Below are 13,966 nucleotides of genomic sequence, written 5' to 3'. Positions count from 1 at the left end.
ACCATTTGTTGCATGCTCAAAAACACCCCAACTTCTAGTCAATTATTCACCCATCAACTTTCCCTCAAAAAACTCTGAAGTGTCTTTTGTTCTTTTTTTGCCAAAGAAAGATGCTCTTTTGGTGGAGGTTTGGGTTCCTCCAATTTGTGCAAATTGCTGTGAGTCGTACAACTTGTTATTGGCCTGTTGTATCCTGAAGGGGACAAGTCAAGAGATTTCTGATGCACCAGCATTGTTATGCATATGATTTGAATTTCCTTAAAGAGAGCGAGATACCCGCGCCTCAGCCTATTGTCAATGAGTTTCTCAAATAAAAATTATAATTTTTATTGTAATTTCACCAACACATTGCTCCTCTGTTTTGCCTCTCTTCTCCTCTGTCTACCTGTATAAATATTACTAACGATTAAGGTGGTAATGGTGATCAAACGCAAGACGACATGACCATTATTAATCCACATGGCTACCTACTACATATAACTTCCCATCAACTATTTCTATATCCCCAAATTCTGGAGCCTTCTCATTCCCCTTCGGCCTTGATGAAGATCCATGATTTATCAGCGCGAGCACAAAAAGCCAAACCACCATCTTTTTCAAAGTTAAGGCAAGACACATAACACCGCAGCTGCCGCTGCTGCTGCTACCTTGTTTTTGTTGGTACTGAATAGTCTACTGCTTTCGTTCCATAGAAGAATTTAGGTGTGGAATGTGATCGGAGCATAAACCTGATAGCGGGTTCAAGAGGAAGGAAGTGATAAGTTGTAGCAGACAGGATCAGCCAACCCTCCATTGATCCAAGGCAACCCGGCCAGTAATATGTGCGACATTTGTTTGATTCGTACATTTTCCGATTGCTTACAAAGGCAAGTAGAATGAATGATCAGAAACGAGTAAAAGCCATGGAAATATATTTGCAGAAAGACAAGTAGGCAACACGTTCTGTCAATTGCAGCTCACCAAGAACAGCACACATCACAGCAATTGAAATAATCTGACAAGGGCAGTCGTAGAACATTTGCATGAGATCATCTCAGAGTTCCTTAGACCACCTGTCCTCTAGATCAGAGAAGATCAGTTTTGAGCTTACGGCGGATAAAAACACCACCCCATATCATCTTTCATCACTGAGCTTGCTTGCTTGAAGAAAACTTAGCACACAAAACGGTTCAACACTTCAACTGGATCAACTCCAGTTAGGGTTAATGTAAACAGCTTTATATAGAGTTGGAAATTCCTGGTGGGATGGAGACTTTTTGTTAAGATCTGGACTCCATCTGGGAAACAAAGATCGAGGCTTATCAGGAGGACCTTTTATGCACAGCAGCACAGTTGGGTAGATCGGACCTTTTATGCACAGCAGCACAGTTGGGTAGATCAGACAGATTTCATGATGAGATATAGTGCAGAGGCTGGTTCATCGTGCACAAAAGATCGTCCTGATATAGTGCAAAATCACTTTCAAACCAGAAAAAATAATAATAATAATAATCCAGGAGAGAGAAAAAAGACCACTACCAGAGCACAATTATCATACTAAAAAGGAGCTACATATTTTCTCAAATAAGATGACACAATCTTTCTTGACAGCAAAATCCCTATCATATTGTCAGCTGAACATATAACGATGATCAAAACTTTTAACGAGGCAATATGATAAAACCATAAGTGCCTCTTGTAATGTTCGTATACGATAACAGTATAATTAAGGAACCAAGAGAGATGTTCTTGAGCAACTACCCAACCATATCAAGCTAGATAAGCACCCAACTGAAGAGGGGCTGCTCTTTTCTACTGTCCATAAATTGCAGGCACGTTTCTCCCTTCTAGAGAGATGCCAATCCACGATCATTAATTGGGAAGGCAGATGATAATAATGCTAATCGACATGTCAGTTAAGTTAGATCATAGCTCGTCATGGCCCTCAGGTTCTGAACCAGTCCTGTCGTCTTGTGAGGAACTTTCAGAAGTCATGTTTGAGTCTTTAGGCTTTTCTCCAGTGCTCTCTGTTTCATTGCTCGTCGGTTTCTCAATTTTAGGCTTTGGCTTGGGAATTCTGTTAATGCTGTCAACCTAGATATATATAAAATAAATTAATAAAAACAATGGCATGTAAAAGGACTGCAACCATTCGTAGAGAGATAGCTTGTAAATTACATTTTCATTTATCGGGAAACATAATTACAACAGTACCTCTTCTTGCAGATCAAACACCTTCATGTATACATCTTCGGATGTGAAAACTGGCGTGTTAAATCCAGGAGTCCTTCAACAAACAAAACAAGGGTCAAGCAAATGGGAAGCAGTGTCATATAAACTTGCAGGGATGGTTGAATTTTTCTAAAGGGAACAACCACAACATCATTCAGTAGCCAGACTCAATTAAAATAGCAAAAAAGTTCATCTTTCTTTTTTGGCAAAAAAAAAAAAAAAAAAAATCCTACAAACTAGGAGGATTTACAAGTCCCCTGAATATATAAAGAAGAGATAAAGTGCATCTTTGGACAGCAACGAAGTGCCCTTGAGAATCCCCAGTTTTTCTAATAGTAAACTTCTCTTTTATTTCCCCTTCGCTGTGGCTCATTTTCCTTTCCGTTTACTCCATTGTTCCACAAAAAAAAAATTATATATATATATATATATATATATATTTTCTTTTTCTTTTTTCTTTTTGCAGTTGAACCAAAATTTATATCAGATAATTTGTAATGCATCTACATGTGTGATTATATGTACATGCATAATGGCATAAACACAAGAAAGTGGAGAGAAATAATTACACCAATGGCAAACATACTTTTTCTGTTCAGCCTCCTTCTCATCCAACCAAGTCTTCAACTTATCAGCATCACTCAAAACCTAGAAAACACACGAATATCCCACACTTAGCCATCAGAGGCCACTCATATAGAAGTCAAATACTTACAAAACCATGAAGAGTTGAGTTCGGTTAGATATGATCCAAGTACCTCAGTGATCCGATCTTTCGGAAGCCAAGATTTGTTGGACTCCCAGCCATTCACAATCTGCAAATAATCATGATGGTAAAGATTAATCCTTGCCATGACCTCATAGTTCACCAAAACCATACAGATATACTGCAAAGCTCTAAGTTTTATGGTATAAGAGCTCTTTCAATATTGAATGGTGATTGACCGGATCGTACTTGCATCTTTCACATGAAAAAGTTCTGGGGCAAGCAGACAAATTCAAGAAAAGAAAGATTCTATACATTATACTAGTGGTTCTATTATTAATTTACTATCATGAACAAATGAAAATTAGGTGACATTATCTGAATTCTATCGTTATCATCTTTTCTCACTAGCCCTTTTTTGGCTCAAAAGCATACATACACAATAACAGTCTGAAGTACCTGCTGCAGCTCAACAAGGTACTTTCGAGCGTGTTTCACTGCTTCTGGCCGTGCAGAGATCTCTTTAAATCTGTACCCAAGAATATCAGATTAGATACATTGCATCAACTTGACACAAGCTTTGGTTCAGTTAATCTCTGCAAATTATATTGGAACAATACCTAAAGAATATTGGGTCACCATTAGCTTTTAGCATATCTAGACGTTCCTGAAACTCTGACGCAGTAGCATCTTCGCCATCCATGTAGAGCCATTCTTGCACCTAAGAAAAACGTAACAAGTTTAGATTAAAAAATTAAATAAGATGTATATGATCCAGTCAACTTTTGGGTTCTGGAAGAAATTCTAACCTCATCAAGCTTTCCAATGAAGGTTTGGCGTTCCTCACTAGTTGAAATCTTTTCAAGTTCCTCCAATGTTTCAAGCTGAAATAAGAAAGTTGTGTATTGTTATAATCAACATATAGAGTAGAATCAAGAATTGAAATACTACGAGTACTAGATAATTTCCATGAGAGCATAGTATAAATAAACTTATCAAAATAAAATTCTGAGGGCATGATATCTAATAAATAACAATGGTCAAGTCAGTCCTCTTGCATATCCAACTTAGGTTAACTGAGTAAGTGAGTAATAGATGGAATTATAAGAAATTCCGATATGTTAAATTATAAAAGGAAAACAAAAAACATCAACATCTTATAAACAAAAGCAAAGAAGAAGAAGAAAAAGGCTTAGAAGTTACTTATCAATGGCTGAGAAAAGCAAAAGTTCGCACCTTTTCTTTAGTAGCATATATGTATCCTTCCAAGTTGTTTTTCAACTCTGCAGTTTTCCTCCGCTCTGCATCCTTCTTGTCTAATTCCTCTAATTTACGTTTGGCTTCAGCAAGAGATTCTTTTGAAGGAGCCATCGCTGGTCCGACCGTCTTCTCAACAATCTAGATAAAAGAAAAACAGATCAAATAACAAAATCAATGATATAGGCAGTTAGCTTGTTTATACATTTAGTGGCCTCCTAATGGCCTGTCAGAAACACAAAGCGTAAGGCAATTACCTTCAGTGCAACTCTGAAGGTCCGCTTCTTCAGCTTCTTTTCAATACCAAGATCGGCGCTACCTTGTTCTTCTACAGTAGCGTTGGATGCGTTACTGTTTCCCCCATCATCAGTTTTCAAGTTGTCATTACTTTCTGCTGAGGAGTTCTGAGCACCAGTTTCGCTCGATATGTTGGGGGAAACAGTAGTTGCATTCTCAACTGTCAGATTCTTCTTAGGAACTTCTACCCATTCTGTTATTTCAACTACAGCATCTGCACGATCAAATGACAAAATGCCACTTCTACTCAAAGAGAAATGCAGACTTGCTTTGATTGGGGAAGACAGATTCCGGGATGCATACCTAAGAGAGAAGACAAGTGTGTAATAAGGTCAGTGTCTATCTGATGGTTAGAGTGGACACATGGTGTCACTGCTCATAGACATTGCAACATAATCATGTCGCCATAAAATTTGGAAAAAATAATAAAATAAAATAAAACCTTACTTCTCACTTGCATCTGTCAATCCCGACACAGCATACTTGGCAAATAGAGGAGAGGTGGCACCAGGGGGTAAAAGAGCTTCACTCTCATATGCTAGTGAAACCTCAAAGTCTTTGCTATGGGTAAAGGATCTGAACATCTATCATTTAACAGAGAGAAGCTTAGCAAGGAATACTAATGCAAAAAAAACCTTTCATTGAATTTTGTATCTCCAATGTAACTCACCTTGCTAGGGAGTTTCTTCATTCGCGGTACGAGTAACTGTCTAGTGCTGTCATCTTTCAGAAGATCAGGGCCATCTAACTCAAGCACAAACCCATAGGATGAACCATCAACCATTCCTAACTTACGATTCAGTTTGATTCCATCGCTTAAATTAGCAGCATGCAAAGCGGCACCAAGAACTATAGCTTCATCAGCATCCAGATGTCTGTCCAACTCTTTCCTTCCAAGAAATTCCTGAAGCTTAGCCTGTTGTGAAAGAAATAGATAATATCATCTCATGATCAAACTTTGTAATATATAAAAAATGAATTTGATGCAACTCAAGATCAAAGTGATGGAGCAAACCATCAGAAGACAAGAATTTATCATTACTGGTCTGTCTGGGAAACAATAATATTTCAAGATATGCAAAGGGAGGGGAGAGAGAGAGGAGGGCACAAAAACTGAAACTGTAACATATGATGCCAAAGAACAATCTGCTAGTAATTGGAGTATTGATCAGCAATTTGGACAGAATGATCAAGTACACTTGGAAGTGAAATTAACTTATTCACCAAACTACAGCAATATATCTTCTAGACTTCATAACAACAACCAGACACTGAACAAACCAGATGTCAGGATATGGCCTATATACCCATTAGATGGCATTCGCTCATGTAATGAATTGTGCTTCTTTATTACTGGAAGAATAGATTCTGACTCCAATAGCTAAGGAAAATAGTTCAAACCTGTAATTTTGGCACTCTGGTAGCACCTCCTATCAACTCCACTGCATATAACTCGTCCACCTTTAAACCAGAATGCTTAAGCACTTCTTTAACAGGTACAAGTGATTTCTCCCACAGATCTTCGCAGAGCTCCTCAAACTTCTCACGAGTTATGGTGCTCCTAGAAGCGAAACAAATGTCATGCACGGATATTTTGGGGGGATATCACCATAAACAACATCATGACCAAAATGCCAGAGCACAGGGTGAAAAGCTATGTAAATTTAGACATTTGACATGGCTGATTTTTCATTACTCTAGAAGGACAGATCTAGAAGCATATAATATGCAATACCAAACCAAAGCATGTGAGGGAAAAAGTAATAGTTGCTTAATGTTTTAAAAATGGCAGCAAAGGCATCTATCAACAAGTATATCATTATACATATAGTTAAACGACTACCACATGACCTCTCTTCACCCCATTCATTCCACTGACTTAACAAATAAAAGTAAAATAATGATGATACAACTTTTGAACAGAGATCCAAAAATATTTCACCAACCTGAAGTCCCGATCATCATAAAGAGATTCAACAGATATTGGAGCCATTGTGTTTGCACTCAGAATTTCTTTTGTGCGTTTCACCTGTTTCTTCAATTTAGCCATTGCTTTTGGAGACTTCCTCACATCAACCCCATTTCCCACTTGTTTATTGAACTCATCTGCAAAATGCTCAACCAACCGTAGTTCCAAATTATGACCCCCTAGTTCTGGGTTCCATCTGACATCCTTGACCTGAACAAACAAATTAAGCACATGGCTTAGAGTGCTGAGAAATCTGTATAAACTGTGACTTTGTGAGCAACAAAGTATGGAGAGGGGATAAAGCTGATTGATGGTTTCCAAGACTTTTCTCAAGTCAACCTTGTGTAAAAATATGTAGAAGGAAAACTAATGAAAATGACTCGGATAATTGCATATGGCATGCGGATTATATAAACCTATACTTCCTTAGGTAACAAAAACATGGATGCAAGTACTTAATTTTTCTTGTTATGTTAACATTTCTTTTCTTTTTTATTCAAATTCAAATCAATGTGGATTTTGAGGTCAAACCAGTCTATCATGTATAAAATGTGCTTCATGGAAGCATTACATTACCCAGTAAATGCATTGGCTCAAACTATTACATTTTGGAACATAGTTCAAAACAGATTGAAATTTACCTGAAATTGGTTGACCGACACAGTCTTTCCAAACTCCTTGGCATTATAAGCCGAGAAATATACTAGTGCTGCATAAGTACTGCTGGTGCCCATATCATAGAAAATGACATGCCTCGACTCATTTGAGAAATCCTTATCAATCCCATACTGCAATGCAGCACCAGAATGCTCATTTATCAAAGAAAGAACATTGATTCCAGCCAACTGTGCCGCCCGGACTAACCCCTTCCGCTCAGCTTGTCCAAAGTAGGGGGGAACAGTAATAACGGCATCCTTTATTTCCACTTTCGAATGAAACTCAGCTAAATCAGCAGCATAACCCAAGATCATAGCCACTAGTTCCTCAGCCGAGTAAGTACTGACCTTGTCATCAATTTTGAAACTCACAGTTCCCCTAGAATCTTCCGTAATGTCGAATGGCAAGTACAACGAGTCCAAAAAGCTCTTTCCGTGACTGAAGGGCTTCCCAATCAACTCTCTTGCCTGAGAAAACACTTTCTCCGGGTACCGAGCAACCAACCCTGCCGCTTCCTCACCCATAAGGCGGTCACCGGAGTGAAAGGCAACCAAGACCGGGGTTTTTCGCTTCGACATTTCATTAATAGCAACCGAAATCGGGCTCTGCCCTCGTTTTAGGTTCACTACCGCAACTTTGAGCCACTCGGAGCCTAGATCTATGCTCATAACCGCAGATTGGGCAGGCGAAATCACAAGGCATAGGAGGGATAAGCAAAACCCTAGCTTCAATAAGATCGACGCCATCCTAGATTGCATCACTAAACCCTAGGACTTCAAGCTTCGTCTGATTACAACACAAAACAAATAATAAATCACCAAAACTCACACCATTTCCACTAAGCTTAAGTAACACAGATTTCTATTCAAATCAATTTCTCCGTGAAATTAAAAAATAAAAATTAAAAATTAATCTTCAGCAACCGGTTTGTTTCTCCGCTTGCGTTCACATTTTCTCGGAAACCAAACGAAGCTTAATACAAATCCGAACAGATAGTCGAAAATTGAAAGAGGTGAAATTAGAGAGGTGAGAGAGAGACTGACCAGTAGAAATGTGCAGATCGCATTCTCCAGAAGACTGCAGAAAACGGTGGTGAGGTTGACGAAGATGAACGAAAGCAAAAGGGCAGAACTTTCTCAGTGAACGCTGGAAATTTCGAGGGCTATATAGACATGGGACATGGGGAAGAACATGAGGAATGCTTACGTGGCAAGTGAAGAGGGGGCGTGGCCAATTAGAAAGAGACAGGTGGCGGGATGTACACGTGGTGGTCAGGTAGACGCTGGGTGATGTTGTGCCAACGGTTGTCATAGGTGTTTGTTACGTATTTTGGAGTTGGCAACACGCCTAGGGGGTCACTTTAAAAAAACCAAAAAAAAGGAAAAGTTTGAGGAAAGTTTTTACTTTTTAGGGTATTATATAATGATTTTAGATTATTGAAATTCGGGCTATTATCTCTTTAATTATAAATAGTAATACTTTATAATACTATAAAAGTTTTGTAAATTATTTCAAAAATAAAATAAAAGTTTCCTAAATTTTGTTGAAATCGAGGTTAGTGAATTTCCATTCATGCATCAAGTTTTTGATGATGTATTGTGTATTTATATAAAAATAAATAAATTAAGTTTATTTTTAAAAAGTAAAATGCTAATCAAGCGTCCAGTATCATCTGGTCTAATGACATAATTAAGTGAGAGATCGTGAATTCAACTCACAATAGACTAGTAGTGTTGTTGTTGTTGTTTATAAATTACTTATTTGATAAAATAAAATAAAATACAAAGCGAGCGAAAATGAAGAAAGAAATGTACATGCATTAAAAAGTTGCGAGCACCTTTCAAAGGTCGAACTGGAATGTTTCACGTCTTGCACGCATGAAGAGTCAACAGAATTTTGTCTGGTCTATATGGGTGGTAAATATACATGAAAAAGTTGCTAGCATCTTTCAAATGTTGAACCGGAATGTTTGGCGAGTCTTGCACGCATGAAGAGTCAATAGAATTTTGTCTGTAGTCTATCTTAAACTCACCTCAACCAAACCGGAGTTACAGAGGTAGTAAGTTTTTAAGATGTGAATCCCAAATTTACAGAGTTGACTTAGTCAAGTCATGCTCCTTATACAGAATTGTGGCAACAAAGACAGGAATTTTAGAAAAGCTATGGGATCCTTTAAGATGCAGCAACTTCTATATACAGATATGTGATTCTAAGTTCTAACTTTTAACTTGCTCCGGTAAAATTTGAAACAAATAAATCGAATTCCTGTTAATTACATCATGGTCTGTCTCCTTCCTGATTCAGTCTAGAAAAGCCAATGCTTCTTTCTGGGACTTCTTGTGGGAACATCTGTAAATAGATTAGTAAAGGAATCAGTACTATATCCAAACTGTCGAAAAGAAACAAAACTGTAACTAAGATATTCGAGTAATAGCAGTGTAGTTTATCACCTGCAGTAGCATATAGTGAGTTGTAATGCACTTCACTCCAAAAGCTCAGCCAAAGCTCTGAAAAAAAAAACACAAAAGGGTGCTCAAGTTTGAAGCAAAAACAAAAGAACCCTCACTGATTTTTACTTGGAAGTTTTACTATCCCAATATAACACAAAGGTTGAACAGAAACTGACATATGTTATGCATTATGCATTCTCTTTCAAAGTTTCAACGCAGCCTGACTAGATTTGTTAAGATGAAGTAAGCAAATGAGATATACCTCGGGTAGGATTCCTGTCTTTAGGAAGGATCTCAATGTAGCAAGTATCCCGAAAAGAGGTGATTAAACAAATTTTGGCTCCAAACTACAGACAAAACCATAAGGTGTTAGAAGCCAATCACTGTGGAAATATCTATAGAGCGGGAAATAACAAAACCATCAATGAATAAAAAAAAAAATTCAACAGACACCAAGACATTATGTTTTATGAATCTGTACTTCATTCTAATCAGAATTACAGGTTGACTATTAAATCACAACTGTAAACAAATGAAACAGAAATCAACTTGGATCGTGATTTCTGCAGAATGATAATATTACTCGGAAAGTAGACAACAAAGAAGTGCATTTCAGGCCTGTGAATGGAATCGAAACCTGAAACTAAGTGAGGTTTTGCAGTGCGGACCAAGTATGTATGATCAGTGATGCTAATTTATTAATTGCAGTCCACCATTTCCTCACTTCTTATGATTACAATACAATTCACTTCTCATCTAGATGCAAAGGAACAATTACATGGAACATCAGATCATCCAAACCATGCCTTCACAAATAAATGGTTCGAGTGATGAAGAAAGTAAGCATCTTCACAAAATGACCTCAGAACATATAAAACACTGAAATTGCGTAGAGCTGGAACTTACTCGGTCAGCAGCTGCCTGTAGGGTCAGATGATCTCCCCACTCCCCTTTTCTAGTAACATTTACATATTTTAAAAAATATAATTAGATTAGCTTTAGTAACAATTAGAGACAAATGCAACAGTGTCTCATATTTTGCAGTAAAAATCAATAGGCATAAAAGAAGATATCTAACTTTTTCATCTTCCTCAGGTAACTTTTGTATTTCATTGGGACATAAGCTTCATAGAGTTTTCTGTGATGCTTTAACTGAAACACAAAAGAAAAATGCATAAATAAATGCACAGTATGAAGATAACATGCATCAGAACTCAGAAGTAATCTTTCATTTGAAATTGAAAATCAAAGGAAAGACAGAGATAAATAAAAGGCTACCCTAGTGCTACTCTACAGAATCATATGCCCGCCACACTGTCCAGGTAATAGGATTTGCATATCCTCAATTACATCAAGACAATTTAAACAATTGCTCAAGGAAACAATTTTCAAAGCCAATCAAGCCTAACAGTAACTAAACCAAGGTAAAGAAGTGCCTATCAGGGGAAAGAGCTAACATAAGGAATGAAGTAGATCCATTTGATCAGCCATACCTGCTTTATAACCTGCTTTCTAACATGCTTATGGTAATCCGGATTGCGAAACAACTGATCAGCTATTGCTCGAAACTGCAGCATGTTAACAAAATATATTACAGATCATAGGTGCAGTATGTTTGACTCAACCCAAGCAAACAAATAAACTGAGGTGACATATAAGTCTGGTACTGAACCTGGCAATTTCCGTCACCCTCAATTTGCAGCTCAGATAGATCATAGGTAGCCAGCCTGAATAAATTAACAAACATTATAACCCAGTATATTCCAAATTTATGGTTATTTTTCTGCTATACTATCAGCCAGTATGAACCCAAGTATTAGGCCAGCTGCTTGGTAAGAGCTGGATTTGTACTGTTCACCCAATTAAAGTACCCAAAGCAGAATAGCAAAGCTAGGATCAAACTACAATAACTAATTCATGATGTAGTATAAGCTGATTACAAGAAAGGTTCAGTGAACTACACCTTTCTGAAAGCCTCTTATGGTCCTGAGTAGCATCATTCACATCAGGTATCTCCCCATTCACCCTGGGAGTGTGCTGCAAAGAAGGTGAACCAATGAGTACATATACATCCAGTTTATACAGAGAAAGCTTTATACTTTTTCCTTTTTTAGCAACAAGGTCAATGAAGATTACTAAATCATGCATTACACACTGAGGGAGCACGGAATCAAGGAAGTAACAGATACACCTATAATGTAGCAAGTGAAAGGTGTGCCCAATCATAACACATACACCTATCAACTGTGTACGCAAGAAGTAGATGATGCTCATTTACAATGGAAAAAGAACAATTAGAATTTACAAACTAATATCACAACCACCCCTCACACCTGCACAGACTCATATGCCTTCTGACTTAACATGTACCACCTCCTGCTCCCCTCCCTCTAGGTAGTTAGATGATAGAATAAACAAAAACCAAAACATTTGAGACTTAAAGCAACGCCAATGATCGGGGAAAGGGCAGAGGGGTACTTCATGAATGACCATCATGTTACGTGTACCAATTTCTTGTGCAATTACAGACTTGGAGCATTTCACTACAATTTAGTTTGATTAAATTAAAGAATAAACGTGCATATGGTTTTACTCTGCGTAAAACCAAACCAAAAACAATTTCTGGAACCATCCTAGTGTCCCATCAAAAGCACATATAAACTATTTCCCTCCCATACATACATACGCTCCAGTATACACACATACGCAAGGCGCATTAAGGTGCCACACTTCTATTATCTCTTGATCAGGAAAGACGAAACATTATCGACCAACATACCGGAATCGAATCTAAGTGGGAGAGTCTTTTCCCCAGCCTGCCATCACTTTTCTGCTTTTCCTCTTCTGCCAAGACAGTTGCAATGGTCAGGTCATCCTCGGTATCATGAGAGCTGCTATTCAAACTCGAGCTTGAGCTCTCACTTGCATTGCTATAGCTTCCATTCATACTACCCAACTAAACAAACAGCTCACACACCCCTGCAAAAACATGTTGATATTAGATTGACCCAAAAATTCACCCAACTAAATTGGACATAAAACACCCAACCAAAGCCAAAAATGGAACAAGTAAAAACTACCCAAAAAGCCAGGACCCCCAAAACTTCCACAACAACTTATGGACTATTGACTAGTGATCAATTCCTCCTCCAATTATGGTAAGAAATGAAATGAAAAAGTTTGCTCCTTTCATCATATCCTTATAAGAACAAATCTTACCCGAGTTGAATTAGTCTACAAAACTAGAAATACAATATGAAGGTCACAAAAAGGAGACTAATTCATCCAAACACAGCTTCTCTGAATCAGTCCACAAATTGATCACCTATTCTGATTACATTCTCAGATTAATTCAAAACAAGCAACATACATAGAAATGAATTAAAGACTAATTCAAGACGAAAAAGAACCTGAAACTCAGTTTAGTTGATGGGATATTAGTAAAATGACTAAAGATGAAATCTTTAATACAATTCCTTTCCCCCCATTTCAATCTTGGTGTGTACCTCTCAGCTCAGCTTTTAAAAGATTGTGGTTGCTTTCTTGAGCTGCAATATTCCAATCCACGGCAGCAAACCACCAAACAAGGAAGATCCGAAATCAAAGGTTTCTCTTGTCGGCTTTTCTCAGCAACCAAACAGAGGATTGGATGAACTACAAGATATGCAAACTGAATATAGAAATTTTGATTGGAAAATGAAAAAGTCACTCTGGTATTATTGTGTGACTTTATAAATAACTTTGAAAAGAATAAAGATATATAATCAAAAAAAAATATGGGTGTGCTTTATAAAATGCAAAATAAGATGAGAGCTACTCAGCTTCTAATTTATAGGATATTAGGATAGATATCATTTTTGGGAACTACCAATTTGTTTTTGGCCAGAACAAAGGACAAATTTTAGGGTTACAGATACGTTTTATTGCAGTTGTGAATTGTGAAACAATCTTACAGTTTTATAATCGAAATCATTTGTTAATAATTACTATAAAAATCATTTAGTCATCTAGGTTTATCAAGATACAATGGGTTTGATATTCATATCTTTAAATGATGATTTTCTTTTTAAATTATCATTTTAAAATGCAATAAGTTTGACTATAAATTTATAAGATAATAACCAAGTCACGACTCCACATATATGGTGAACCAGCAGTATTTTTTTTTTTTTGGTCAATGACTAGTTCATCTCTAATGTAAGAATTTTCAAAAGTTTGCTATTTATATAAACAAAATAGAGGACAATTGTACTTTGTACTCTTTAGACTTTTGGAATATCTATATTCATTTACATATTTTAAAAAGACTTTTACTTAATCTGAAAAACATATGTTATATTAGTGGTGGAACTTAGTTTAATGAGTTCGAATTACGACACTAACTGCTAATTGAGTCAATGACATCGGTTTTTTCTTGTG

General features: G+C 37.1%; 2 protein-coding genes across 3 annotated transcripts; both read right to left on the bottom strand.

Moving 5' to 3' along the window:
• Positions 1–1,503: 1,503 nt before the first annotated feature.
• On the bottom strand, positions 1,504–8,291 carry LOC112187596 (heat shock 70 kDa protein 17). Its single transcript, XM_024326460.2, has 15 exons — positions 8,141–8,291; positions 7,082–7,883; positions 6,418–6,650; positions 5,873–6,032; positions 5,142–5,387; positions 4,919–5,055; positions 4,432–4,774; positions 4,154–4,315; positions 3,727–3,801; positions 3,538–3,638; positions 3,377–3,446; positions 2,970–3,026; positions 2,798–2,859; positions 2,194–2,266; positions 1,504–2,073 (listed from the first exon to the last, which is right to left on the bottom strand). The coding sequence occupies exons 2-15, from the start codon at positions 7,853–7,855 to the stop codon at positions 1,906–1,908; spliced, it is 2,661 nt and encodes an 886-aa protein (XP_024182228.1). The 5' UTR covers positions 7,856–7,883; positions 8,141–8,291; the 3' UTR covers positions 1,504–1,905.
• Positions 8,292–8,982: 691 nt separating this feature from the next.
• LOC112187599 (OVARIAN TUMOR DOMAIN-containing deubiquitinating enzyme 11) lies at positions 8,983–13,429 on the bottom strand. Of its 2 annotated transcripts, none has more exons than XM_024326463.2 (10): positions 12,958–13,429; positions 12,327–12,526; positions 11,511–11,584; positions 11,220–11,274; positions 11,041–11,115; positions 10,626–10,699; positions 10,454–10,502; positions 9,810–9,894; positions 9,548–9,604; positions 8,983–9,446 (listed from the first exon to the last, which is right to left on the bottom strand). In XM_024326463.2, exons 2-10 carry the CDS (start codon positions 12,492–12,494, stop codon positions 9,403–9,405), a joined length of 681 nt encoding a protein of 226 aa, XP_024182231.1. In that variant the 5' UTR covers positions 12,495–12,526; positions 12,958–13,429; the 3' UTR covers positions 8,983–9,402. The 2 variants fall into 2 exon arrangements, with proteins under 2 accessions (XP_024182231.1, XP_024182232.1); XM_024326464.2 differs by having other exon boundaries at positions 13,054–13,422.
• Positions 13,430–13,966: the final 537 nt, after the last annotated feature.

The sequence above is a fragment of the Rosa chinensis genome, chromosome 2, assembly GCF_002994745.2.
Source record: "Rosa chinensis cultivar Old Blush chromosome 2, RchiOBHm-V2, whole genome shotgun sequence".
NCBI lineage: Eukaryota > Viridiplantae > Streptophyta > Magnoliopsida > Rosales > Rosaceae > Rosa > Rosa chinensis.
Note: the sequence above shows the minus strand (reverse complement) of the source record. Positions and strands in the feature narration are given on the sequence as shown.

Excerpts from the sequence above, each read along its gene's own strand:
- LOC112187596 (XM_024326460.2), bottom strand. The coding sequence starts at position 7,855 with ATGCAATCTAGGATGGCGTCGATCTTATTGAAGCTAGGGTTTTGCTTA. Across the intron at positions 6,033-6,417 it reads TATGATGATCGGGACTTCAG|GAGCACCATAACTCGTGAGA; the intron begins GTTGGTGAAATA and ends TTTCGCTTCTAG. Across the intron at positions 3,447-3,537 it reads GGTGACCCAATATTCTTTAG|ATTTAAAGAGATCTCTGCAC; the intron begins GTATTGTTCCAA and ends TCTTGGGTACAG.
- LOC112187599 (XM_024326463.2), bottom strand. The coding sequence starts at position 12,494 with ATGAATGGAAGCTATAGCAATGCAAGTGAGAGCTCAAGCTCGAGTTTG. Across the intron at positions 10,503-10,625 it reads TACCTGAGGAAGATGAAAAA|AAAAGGGGAGTGGGGAGATC; the intron begins GTTAGATATCTT and ends AAATGTTACTAG. Across the intron at positions 9,895-10,453 it reads TACAGGCAGCTGCTGACCGA|TTTGGAGCCAAAATTTGTTT; the intron begins GTAAGTTCCAGC and ends TTTTGTCTGTAG.